Consider the following 13,166-nt stretch of genomic DNA (forward strand, 5'->3'; position numbering starts at 1 on the left):
AAAGATATATAATATTATGCGATATTATATATAGTTGATTACATCTCAAAGGATTAATAGTAGTGTACTATCATCACATAAGTGAATAATTTATTTAGTAAAAAAAATATTTAATTCTCATCGTATTTAAAATTTTCTTTTAAGTCAATACATTCATCTATTATAAATAAGATTAATCTTTAATCAATAAGTTGAAAGACATCTATGGTCTTTAACCTAAAAAATAGACACAATAGGTTCCAACAAGTCAAGAATTTTTTAAAAAAAAAATCTCGGGTTTTCTCTTGTTTTATGAAGGACAAAATCTTTGTTATGTATCCAAAAGTTCCACAATATAAAATACAAAAATATAAATCTTTCTAAAATCAAGAGCTTGTTTAGTTTGTACGTTCCTATCAAGAGCTTGAGTTTTAAAGAATTTCACGAACAAAAAAATATATTACGCGATATTATACATAGTAGATCAAAGAAAGTCATGAAAAAAAATAAAAAATAAATCCCAGGCTTTCTCTTGTTTTATCAAGGACAAAGTGAATGACTTTGTTATATCCAAACGCTCCAAATTATAAAATACAACAAATAAAAATCTTTCCAAAACCAGTTTCATTAATTAAATTTGACGATATGTTGATACATAAATATCTTATATTTTATTTTCGGTGAATCATAAATATTTTATATAAGTTGCAGTAAAAAAAAATATCTTATATAAGTAATAAGCCATAATTTGAATACGAAAATATAAAAACCAACTGTGTGCAATAATATCTAGTACTTTCTTTTTCAAGTCAAACTCAAGAAGAGCCAACCAAATTGGATTTTGTTTCCGATGCAATATCCACCATCTAGAAACTGCTTAATTGTTTACATACTACACAAGAAGGATCGATTGAATCAAATGAAATGGACCTCAAAATCTACGAATTGACCTGCAACCCTACCTATCCCTTATTCTTATTTTGAATTTTTTTTTTCTTACACTCGGTGAACAATGAATATACATTACAACAAATGATGGCAACTAGCACAACATGTGATGAGAAGCAGTAGCACAACTAGCCAAGATTTTTTAAATTTAAGTTTCAGAAGTTTAATTTGTCGTGATCTATGATATTGTGGTTTCAGAAGATACATCGCGATCTTTGATATTGCCGAAAATTGCGGTTGTGGAGAAGAACCTTGGCAATAGCTAATTACAAATAGAAAGGGACAGGTAGTTGCGGGGGCTTGGGCGCCTGCTTCTCCATTTCGACGGTGACAACGATGTTTTCTGGTCTTGAAGGCTGGCACGGACACGGCATGGCTATGAACTTTGGCACCTCATCCCCTGGCATCAACACTGGCAAGCTTTGCCCCCTGTTTTCCTTCGATTCCTAACAAAATAAAATAAAAAAAAATATCAGAAATAAACACATCTTGGAGTTATAAGGTGGGTTGATGACTAAAAAAAAGAAAAAATACTCTAGATTCGATCTTCTCCACTAATAAAATTAATAACTAATATTTGATGGATTTTATGATGATAATAAATAGTAACACCACTATCCCATTTGTAATAATAAAAGAAAAATCATAGGTTATATTATTCCTAAAGACATAGGGTGTGCAGCGCAATCAACAATACATGTAGAATTTAGTTTAGTTTTTACAAAGTATATCCTTTGAAAGGATGAAGAACTTTAAATGTTATTAAATGTAAGGTTTATGATTAATTACGAGTCGACTTAAAAGAATCAAAACTTGTGAGCGTAGTATCTCAAAGTCTAATAGAATAAAAAATTCTAATTACAGGGATTAAAAACAATTATGATAGAAAAAATTAATTGGGAGTTGTTTAAATACCTTGGAATGCTTAGAATTGGTGGGTGAGGAAGGCATTTGGGGGTCGGAATGAGAGAAAGAACGACGGAAGGAACGGACCCTATCCCAATGGTAGCAGCAAGAGAGGACGCCACTGAAGGTGAAGATGATGATCAAGAGAAGGACAGTGCCCAAAGGGAACCCAAGGGACGGTCGAGATGCGTCCACGTGGGGTGGCAAAGAAAGATTCTGGTTCTCCATCATAACAATGCCCAAACGATGTTGTTCCTACACTCATGTGTGTGAGGAACACAACAAAGGAAATTTGAGATGAAGAAAAGTGAAGTGAATGTAAGCAGTACTAGTTCTTTTTGTACTTTGGAGGCAGATAAAGGGGGCATTTATAAAGAGCAAGCAAGGAATGGGTGAGGATACGTGTAAAGATGCAATTTCAAGTTGGTAACTCTCAAAATCTCAAGTCACGTTGAGTCATGCCCATAGTACGGAAGAAATGTGGGAACCACCATTGGTGTTTTTTTTCTGTGGTGGTTACTAGTGTGTTGACAAACATTACGTGTTCCAGTGAGCCGCGACGCCCCGAGATTGCACTGTAGTTTCTTAAATTTTTTCTTACGGTGAATATTTGACGTGTTCTTTAATATAAATGAATGGGGAATTTTATTTTATTTTAAGCACGATAGAAAGTTATTTTAGCCACAAATAGTAAAAATTTATTGTCAGAAATATTAATCGTACATAAGATAAGTATTTTTTTAATATGATTAATTTATATTTAAGAACTAAACGAATTAATTCTTGAGTTACTTAAAATACGAACACTTTGAGTTTGAGATCTAATTTTTTTATTATAGATTATAAATATGGGTTTAATATTTTTGTGTTGTCCGTATTAAACCACAAATCAATCAGAAATTATTATTAATATATTGATAAAATATAGTTCAATCCGTTAAACATGATATTTGTAAGTTGTTCGACTTTTATACATAAAAAATTATTGTTGATATAATTTTAAGGTAATAATTATCATAAAAATTAATATATTTATCATATAAATTTATAATTTTCCTATAGATTATTATCATATGTGTGAGTTTATATGATTAAAGTGAGTCATAAAACCTGATGTTAACTTTTTCTTCTTCTTTTATAATTAAACATGGAATAGTTTATTTTAATGTGTATTTACATGCTGATAAATATTAAATTCTTTTAATTATTTAAATTAACACCTTCATCGGTGAGTTGAGATATTCTTTACTTTAATCCAAAATAGCTTATAAATGTAATGATTAATTGGTATATATCAAACCCACTAGGATTGACCTAGTGGAGGTAGATGTATGAATACTTAAATTTGATCCTCATTGTCATTGTACACTCCCTAAAAAAATTGTATTTATCAAAGTCCATATGATAATTGGTTAATTATTATATACAAAAAAGTTAGTATGGGTTTATGTGCATATATAAAATCAAATATTAAATTATTTTTTAATTTTTTGGTATATAAATATTTTTACAACAATTTAAATCTTCTATAATTCCATAAAAGATACATATAGTCTAGATATAGAAAAATCTTTTTTAATTTCTTTTGAAAAAATTCACATAATTACTAAATAAAAATTTAATATTTTTTAAGTATATAAATACATTAACTTTTTGTTTATTATGTAAGAGGATAATATAATTAAGAAGAAATCATTACTTAAATTTTTGTTTTGCAAAACTTTATATTTTACTTTTATTAGTAGTATCCATGCATGGCCAGTTGGACACTCGTTCAAAATATTGAATACATACATTAGATAAGATTGAATATTAACCGTAAAAACAATTTAAAAATATTTTTTGAGTGGTATATATCCATGGACAGTTGGACACATTGAAAATACTGAATACATTAGCATTATAAATTATGAATACTATTAAACTACAGTTAAAATAATTTAAAAGGATTGACTATTAGATTACAAATCATACCAAGAGTAATGTTTTGCGTGGACTGCAGACGATTAACATCATTATCGAGGAAGATGGGATAGGTCCATAAGTCGAGGGTGGGAAATAGTATAAAATGAGATAATAATTTATTGAAGATGGAGTATAGAAATGGAAAAATTTTGACCAAAAGAATAATAAAGAAAGATGAAGCGGAGTGGCAGGCAAGAAACTTGTGGGAACATGAACGGCGAAGAAGATCAAATTGAAACCAAGGAAATGCGGCTATTCGGAGGCATGAAAGGCTGCATGCTTATGGCCATAAATGGCTCCCCTTTCTATTTATGGCTTATGCCTTCCCAATTCCCCCGTTCTTGTGGCAAATTTCCCTGTTTGGGGGCGCTATTAGAAACAATTTTTTAAAATGGGGTCATTTTCTAATTATTTTTTTCATGGGTTTCTTTTATACGTAAATTGCATGCATGTACCAAACAAACTGTTAGTGGAACTGACGGTTTGTTTTTTGCGAAGGAGTCGCCAATGGTAATAGCGATATTGCCATGCATGGGAACCGCCAATCAAACTGGCGAGTTCCAAGTTGCAGGTTGTAGGCTTCAGGTGGCAGGTTGCAGGCTTGGCAGACATGCTTTTTTCAGATGGTAGGCTAAAGGCAAGTTGCAATTGCTATTGGCGAGTTAGGGCACTGGAGTAGCCATTACCAGTGGTGAGTTAGCCACAAGAGAATAGCCAATGGGGATGGCAATTTAGGGCCTTTATATACGCACCTGTTTCTTCTAAATTGTTTTAGTGTGTGTTTGAAAAATTGTTTTAGTGTGTTTCAAAACTAGATTTTAGTTTTTTGAAAACTTGTGACTGTTCTTGTTCTTGAGATTTAAATTTGTTCGGATAAGGTTTGAAATTTGCTTCTTGAGGCTTAAATTTGTCAGTCATAAGGTTCGTAATTTCCAGTCAAACAATTTGTATCAAAATTTTTTTAAGTAATTTTTTAGAACAGTTTGAATGTGAAGTTTTTATTAATTTTTTTATTAAATTAGTTTTATATTTGATATGCTTGTTCGTGTGTGTCAAAAATAAAAGAAATTTGTCATCATATTTATTTGAAGAAAATATTTTGAGTCCGGATAAAATATTTGAAATATGAAATTTTTAGTATATTTTTAATTAGATTAGGTTGGTGTTGATGCTTTGTTAGTGTGTTAAAATTTGATCAAGCATGTACTTTCAAAAGTGTTTAAAAGTAAAAATTTTTGTAGCATCATAGTTATTTGAAGTAAGTATTTTGAGTGTGGAAATTTATTTTAATATAAAGTTGTAGTAATTTTTTAATTAGATTAGGTTGATGTTCATGGTTTGTTGGTGTGTGTTAAAAATTTATGAGCGTTCAACTTGAACGGTATTTAAAACTAAATTTTTTTCCATTATATTTATTTGAAGTAAGTATGTTGAAGTTATTATTGTTAAGATTAATTATTTATAAATAATACTAACTTTGTTTATGGTTTATTTTGACTTTAAAATTACTACCTTGGAATCGTTTATTTTTTTAAGTGTTTACCATAAAAAATATTTAAAGTTAATAATTTTTTTATAGAATAAAGTTTTAATGTCAAGTTGCGTTAAAGGGACTTTTTTGTGATTACATTTTACTATTTTGAATTTATTATAATTAATTATTTAAAATATTGTTTTTGTAGGTACATCATGAATTCGGTTATAACAGTGTTGTATTTCAATGGAAGGGTATATGAAGAAAATGATAGTGTAATATTTGAAGGCAATAAAAAAGCGATTCAGATCAAACGTGGAATTAGTTTCAATGCGTTGAAGAAAAAATTGGAGATAAGGTAAAGTTAGAAAATAATGAAATTATTTGTGCTATCAGTTGTAGATTTTTAGTGTCTGGAAAATATGTTGCGTTGCAAATTTGTGATGACGAAGATGTTGAAACCATGCTCGAAAGTTTTCAACAACAAGATCAAATATCAGTTCTAGAATTGTACATAGAAAAAGATGTGGCTGATGGTTCTATGTTTAATTCTGCAAATTCTCTTACATCATGTGGAAATAATTTATCTAATAATGAGGTGCAATCGCCAAGAAATGTGAGCAATTTACATGGTGATGAAGATGATGATGATGATGATTATCTTGTGTCCAACTCATACGTGGAATAGTCTTTAGACGAAGATGATAGTATTGACGGTATATCTGATACAGACGATGAAGTCACCGACATGATTCAACCAGTAAGAATTGTTCACCCAGCAGAAGGTATAATTTCCTCTAAAAAAATACGTCAATACATTTATTATTTGACGACAATTGTATTTAATGCTAAATAAGTATGATTTGAATTTTTTTTTGGAGTATTAGGTGTACAAGGAATTCAAAATCCATTTTGGAATGATGTTTTGCATTATAATAATATCAATTGGAGTCATCCTGATGAGGAGGAGATTTGTGGTTTGGAGATGCCATCGAGTTTTAATGTTGGCCAATAATTATATGTTGGCATGGATTTTGATAGTAAAGATGCGGTCAAGAATGCAATCAAACAATATGTTATGAAGGTGCATCAAAGTTTCAAAGTGGTTGAAAGCAAATCGAACAAGTATGTCGTTTGTTGCTTGAATAAAAGCGCAGAGTGTCCTTGCCCTTTCTATATGAGGTCAATTTTATCTAAAAAAAACTGATTCATGGAAAGTCGCACAATGGGGTGGACCACACACATGTCTCAATATGACCATGACCCAAGATCACGAGAAGCTTGATTCAGATTTAATTGTCACTTGTGTAGTAGGTATGTATTTTATGTTCATATTATGCTATTCTTTAGCGTTAATTGTCATTTAAATTTTGTTATTCTATTGACAGACATGATTAGAGAAGATCCATCAATAAAAGTTTCTTTGATTCAAGAGAGGATTAACAGTGAATTTGCGTACAAGGTGTCGTACAAAAAAACTTGGTTGGCGAAATAAAAAGCCATTGCAATAGAATATGGCGATTGGGAAGAATCATATGCGAAACTGTCGTCGTGACTAACACACATGCAAAATCATTCTCCTGGATCATATTTTCAAATACTACATGACGATTTTATTATTGGGAATACGGTTAGTCGCAAACACTGTCAGTTTCATAGAGTGTTTTGGACTTTTGGTCAATGTAAAGAGACTTTCAAGTATTGTAAGCCAATCATACAAGTTGACGGCACACATTTGTACGACAAATACCGTGAGACCCTCTTAATGGCCACATCACAAGATGGAAATGGTGGTGTCCTTCCTTTAGCATTCGTCGTGGTCGAAGGTGAGACGTTGACAGCGTGGTCATGGTTTTTGGCACACTTGCGTGAACACATGATAGATAAAAATGGTATTTGTCTCATATATGATCGTCACGCGAGTATAAAGTCTGTTGTGGCTAACGAAGCACTTGGTTGGCAACCTCACCACGGTTATCATGTTTACTGCGTCGGACACATAGCAAGCAATTTCAATCGCAAATTCAATAATGCCAAACAAAAAGAAATGCTGAAGAAATTGGGTAAGATTTCATTTTTGATGGTCACGTTAATTTAAGTTTCATATATACTTAAAATTGTTGTTCCAAACAAATTTTATGTAGGCTACACTCCGTGTAAGCACATTTTTGATCAAAATTTAGAAAAATTTCGTCAATTGAGTCCAGCTATAGCAACATGGATTAATCGTATTTCAAAGGAAAAATGGACGATGACTTATGATAGAGAAGGACGTCGATATGGCCACATGACAACAAATCTCTCAGAATGTATCAATAAGGTTTTGAAGAATTGTCGCAACATACCCATAACAACGTTGGTTAAATCAACATACAGTAGGTGTCGAAAGTACTTTGTTAATCGTGGCCGACAAGCCCAAAGACAGTTAAATGAAGGACAAGTATATTGTTCTAAGCTTGTTAAAGAACTTAGAAAAATCAAGAACAAGCTTGTTCGCACATCGTTCACGTGTATGATATCCACTCCACAAGGTTTGAAGTAGAGGAGACCTTCAACCCTATAACGCAACGTGGCGGACAAAAGTGGGCAGTTAACTTGAATGGTCATCATTGTCAATGCGGAAGGTATTCTGCGCTTCACTATCCATGTTCACACATTATTGCAGCTTGTGGTTACGTGAGCATGAACTACTACCAATATATAGATGTTGTTTACACAAATGAGCACATCTTAAAAGCTTACTCCGCACAATGGTGGCCTCTTGGGAATGAAGTGACTATTCTTCTTCTGATGACGCATGGACACTTATCCTTGACCCAACTACAATTCGTGCGAAAGGTCGGCCTAAATCAACAAGGATAAGGAATGAGATGGATTGGCTCGAACCATCTGAGCACCGACAAAAATGTAGTAGATGTGGAGCAGAAGGGCACAACAGGCGTCAATGTCCAATACAATCTGACCGTGGGAGTTGTTAATTTAATTGATTTATGTATGCTACACGAGTGACATGTATTGGTTTAAGTTGTCTTGAATGTATTTACTTTGTGGTCTTCAATGGAATCGTTAGTTAGAAACGTTACTTATTTTGGTTTGTATACTTTAGTTATTTCTTTAACATTAGTTATTTTGGAATGTAGCAGTCTCTTAATGGCTCCTAAACCATAAACCCTAAGCCCTACGCAGAAAACACTAAACCCTAATCCTAAACCCTAAACATTAAGCCCTAAACACTAAACAATAAACCCTCAATCGGAAACCGTAAACCCAAAACCCAAAACCCTAACCCTCAAACCTTAAACCCTAAACTGTAAACAGTAAACCCTGAACCCCAAACCACAAACCCTAACCCTCAAACCCTAAACGCTAACCCTCAAACCCTAAACCATAAATCCTAAACCTTAAACCCTAAACCCTTACACTAACCCCTAAACCATAAACCATAAACTCCTAAACCCTTACACTAAACCCTAAACCCTAAACCATAAACCCTAAACCACAAACCCTAACCTTCAAGCCCTAAACACTAACCCTCAAACCCTAAACCTCAAACCTCAAACCCTAAACCATAAACCCCAAACCTGAAACCCTAAACCCTAAACCCTAAACCTTAGGCGTAAGCCATAAATCGTAAACGCTAACCCTTGAAATCTATGCAGCTTCTAATGAGGAACCTTATAATTTGAGCAAATAGGTAGGTAGAAAAAGTCCAGACTGATGCATGTAATGAAATAAAATTACATTTAGAAGTTGAAATTGGTGTTCATTGTTAGTTAGTACCATTACTTATTTTCGTTTGTCTACTTTAGTTTTTTTTAAAACTTTATTTATTATTCTAGTTTAATGCGCAACATAAACTGTATCCATTAGTAAGGCTTAATAAATGAGATACGATAAATTAAGTGTCAAATTCAAATTACAAACATGCAACAACAAATTTAAACAGAGACATCAAAATCATTCATTATGGTGTCTGTGATGCCGTGAGGATGTGCCCCATGGTCGATCCCATCTTCGGGCTTGACGATCAGGATTTCTTCTGCCGCGCTGTCTCCCCGCTTCTACTTGCTCAACCTCAGCAGAAAACTCGTGACGCAAATCAACACCTAATAAGTCACCCATATCAGGTATTGCTCTGGGTATATTCCATTGCGGAGCTAATGGGGCGTTAGGTGTTGCCATTGGGGCATCATGTTGCTGTGAAGGGGTCATAGTCGGCCATGAAATAATGAGGATGTGTTTCCGCAACACCACCAAACGAATGTTCGCTTGCAGACATATCAGTGTCATGACCTTCGAAAGGATACTGGTACATCTGTGAAGGATACTGAGAAAATGTTGGTGGCGTGTAATACATTCCATGGCCACGCTCCTCCATTTGTTGGGAAAATTCTTCCGCTTCAACAGCCTGCCTATGTCTACCAAAACCCCGAGTTTCAACACTTGACTGAAACATGTGAAACTCTTGTGGTGGAAATCGACGCTCTGATGCTGGACCATGTGCCACAGGCTCAATGATTCTCTCTTGCTCTTCAGATAAAATCGTTATCTTCTCCATATAAGGCACGAGATCATCAACTGTCCATGTGTTCCTCCCTTGTGGTGACACCATATACTGTAATGTCTCTGCAACTTGAGCCTGCAATTATTAGGGTCAGGAAATTAATGCCGATGCTTTAAAAAATAATTTGAAGTTAAATATTCAAAAAGAAATAAATACCAATGTAGTTGTGTTTGAATTCTTTGGGTCGACAAACATCTTCTTTTTCGCTTATACCAGACCATGTAGTTGGAGTTAATACTCAATAGGCCCTCCTGTCGAGGATAAACGTCGACCCTAAACTCAGCTCGATTGTTTCATTGATTGATCATTGGGGCCAACAGCTGGAACCGATTTTCATCTTGTTTGCCTTTCTGCGTTAGGCCATGGATATTCAGTGATTGCGAAGGACACTCGGGAATAGGTTGTTGCATTCCAAATTGTCGCAACACTCTATCGGGTTAGTGCCACTCAACAACATGGAAACAAATGAGTTGCACCACCGCGCACCACGCTACACTACCAACCAAACAAATTGGAGGCAACACTGACATAACAGTTGTTGTGTAAGGCTCCCACAGAAACTACATACAATAACACAGTTGTTAATTTTCACTTAAACATGACATTTTATTTATTACTTAACGAATACATAACGATCTTCTTACCTCATGTCGTTTCATGATATCCAATTTGCGATGAAAACTATCAGATCATCATTGCCAATATGTTGATTTCCACGTCGCAGCGACCTACAAAAAAATATGAAATCATCAGTGGCGTTACATTATTAATTATTTTCAAATGAAATCTTATTTTTTAAACAACTAACCTATGTCCGAGTGTTTTATTTTCTATTACAGGAGGAGTCCTATTTGGAGCCAAAGTCGTGCATCGTTCCCATGCCCACATTTGGATTAAGATGCACATACCTCCGATCGATTTTATTTTGTAATCGGTGGCGCTGCACATCTCTCTATATAAAAAAGCAAGCACGGCAGGTCGCCATATGCATACGTGCTACACTATTCAAAGTCACGTAAAAATTGGAGGTACCTTAGCGATACTTTGCTGCTACTTTTGTCAACAAATAGAACACCTCCTATGAATCTAAGGATCCATGCACGGGTAAACCTTTATAGTTGTTCTACGTTACCGTCATGGTTATTTATTTGTGAAAAATGGTGAGCCAACCAACTTAATTTGACCACACTGCCTTGAAGTTCACCTTCCTGTGGTCTGACTCCCAACAATTCTTCACATGATTCAACCCAATCAAGATTAGTTTGACCAATTAATGGTGCCCCATCAACACGCAGACCTAATAATACAGAGACGTCTTGAAGAGTAATCGTACACTCTCCGCATCTCATGTGAAACGTATGTGTTTCGGGCCTCCATCTTTCAATCAAGGCAGTAATTAATGATGCATTTATTTTTAGGTAGCCCATCTTCATTATCCAATAAAAACCAAATTGCCGAAGTAGAGAAATAATTTCCTCTGGTATTTCTTCTTGTCCTTGATAAATGGGGACAGCTCGTCTGATGTGTAATTTTCTGTCTGCTTCCCCATTCTAAACATGTTTTGAAACATGCTTAACTTGCATTCATAAAACGTCTCCATCTATTAGACCAGACTTAATTTGTATACTAGATGAACATGACGACGAAGATGTCATTGATACTGTAAAATAAAATATAATACAAAAAATTGACATAAAAAATTTTACATTAAAAAAATTAACTACACTTACAAAATATCAATTAAATATACATATCACATAATTAAAATCTGAATAAATAACAAAATACATTAATTTGAACAAATAACAAAATTAAAAATAACAATATATATATATATATATATATATATATATATATATATATATATATATATATATATATATATATATAACACAACAATACGATACGTACGTAAATTTAAATAAATGACCAAATTAAAATACATAACAAAATTAAAAATTAAAACTCGTACATAAATTTAACACAACAAAACTTAAAATACTAACTAAAATACTCTACAAATAACAAAATTAAAAATTAAAATACGTACATAAATTTAAATAAATGACCAAATTAAAATACATAACAAAAATAAAAATTAAAACACGTATATAAATTTAACACAATAAAACTTAAAATACTAACTAAAATACTCTACAAATAAAAAAATTAAAAATTAAAATACCTACATAAATTTAAATAAATGACCAAATTAAAATACGTACATAACAAAATTAAAAATTAAAACACGTACATAAATTTAACACAATAAAACTTAAAATACTAACTAAAATACTCTACAAATAACAAAATTAAAAATTAAAATACCTACATAAATTTAAATAAATGACCAAATTTTTTTTCCAATTAATAAAATTTAAATTAAATAACATATATTATACAAAAAAAATTAAAATAAATCAAAAAATTACTATGGAATCAAAAATTTAAACAATGTATATATATAAAATTAATAATGTATCATATATTTCAATAAAAACTATAAATAAGTAAACTAAATAATATTAACATTCTAATTAAACCTAAAATATCATATATATAATACAAATAATATCATACAAACCTAATAAATCTAAACCAAATAATAATAACATAAGAACTAAAATTAACATAAACATATATATAACACAAATAATAACATACAAATTTAAAAAATCTTAACAAAATCATATTAATAAATCAACTAAAACTAACTTACAAATAATAATATACCAACTAAAATTTTTAACATATACATATAACACAAATAATATTAATATTTCAACGTACTACTTAAAATTTAAAAGTACCACCTAACATCAATAAACCTAGCACATACATATAAAACAAATAATACCATACTAATTTACAAAATTTAAAGAAAATAATATTATCAAATTAACTAAAACTACCCTAGCGAAACACTTACCAAGAAGAGAGAAACCACGTAATAGGAAGAGGAAGGAAGCACTGTCCTACAAAGAGGATAAATAAATCTAACGTAAATAATTTTCATATATAAACTAAAATTAACATATATATATATATATATATATATATATATAACACAACAAATATTTAAAGTTACCATTAAAAAATACTTACCAAGAAGAAAAAGCACCTAGTAGGAACAAAAAAAGAAGAACACAATGTAGTGGAGGAACGTATGAAGAAGAAGAAAGCAATGCAGGGAACGCAGCTGTGGAGTGATGGAGCTTCTTCTTTTATAACGCCAGAATTTTTAATTAAAGCAACTCGCCAGTGCAACTTGCGAGTCCATTCTGTCCACAAATCGCCAGCCAGGCTGGCGATTCCCTCCCCCAAAGCAAA

The 13,166-nt window shown here is 32.1% G+C and overlaps 1 protein-coding gene across 1 annotated transcript; it reads right to left on the reverse strand.

Annotated features, from left to right (window-relative positions):
* Window positions 1-779: 779 nt before the first annotated feature.
* On the reverse strand, window positions 780-2,263 carry LOC100789784 (uncharacterized protein At5g65660). The gene is made up of 2 exons (XM_003531922.5): window positions 1,843-2,263; window positions 780-1,373 (listed from the first exon to the last, which is right to left on the reverse strand). Exons 1-2 carry the CDS (start codon window positions 2,062-2,064, stop codon window positions 1,194-1,196), a joined length of 402 nt encoding a protein of 133 aa, XP_003531970.1. The 5' UTR covers window positions 2,065-2,263; the 3' UTR covers window positions 780-1,193.
* Window positions 2,264-13,166: the final 10,903 nt, after the last annotated feature.

This window comes from Glycine max, chromosome 8 (assembly GCF_000004515.6).
Source record: "Glycine max cultivar Williams 82 chromosome 8, Glycine_max_v4.0, whole genome shotgun sequence".
Classification (NCBI taxonomy): domain Eukaryota; kingdom Viridiplantae; phylum Streptophyta; class Magnoliopsida; order Fabales; family Fabaceae; genus Glycine; species Glycine max.

What these genes read in the sequence shown, in the direction of transcription:
- LOC100789784 (XM_003531922.5), bottom strand. Translation starts at nt 2,064, where the DNA reads ATGATGGAGAACCAGAATCTTTCTTTGCCACCCCACGTGGACGCATCT. An exon ending in CCAATTCTAAGCATTCCAAG is followed by an intron (nt 1,374 to 1,842) that starts GTATTTAAACAA and finishes TTATTTTGTTAG; the next exon opens with GAATCGAAGGAAAACAGGGG.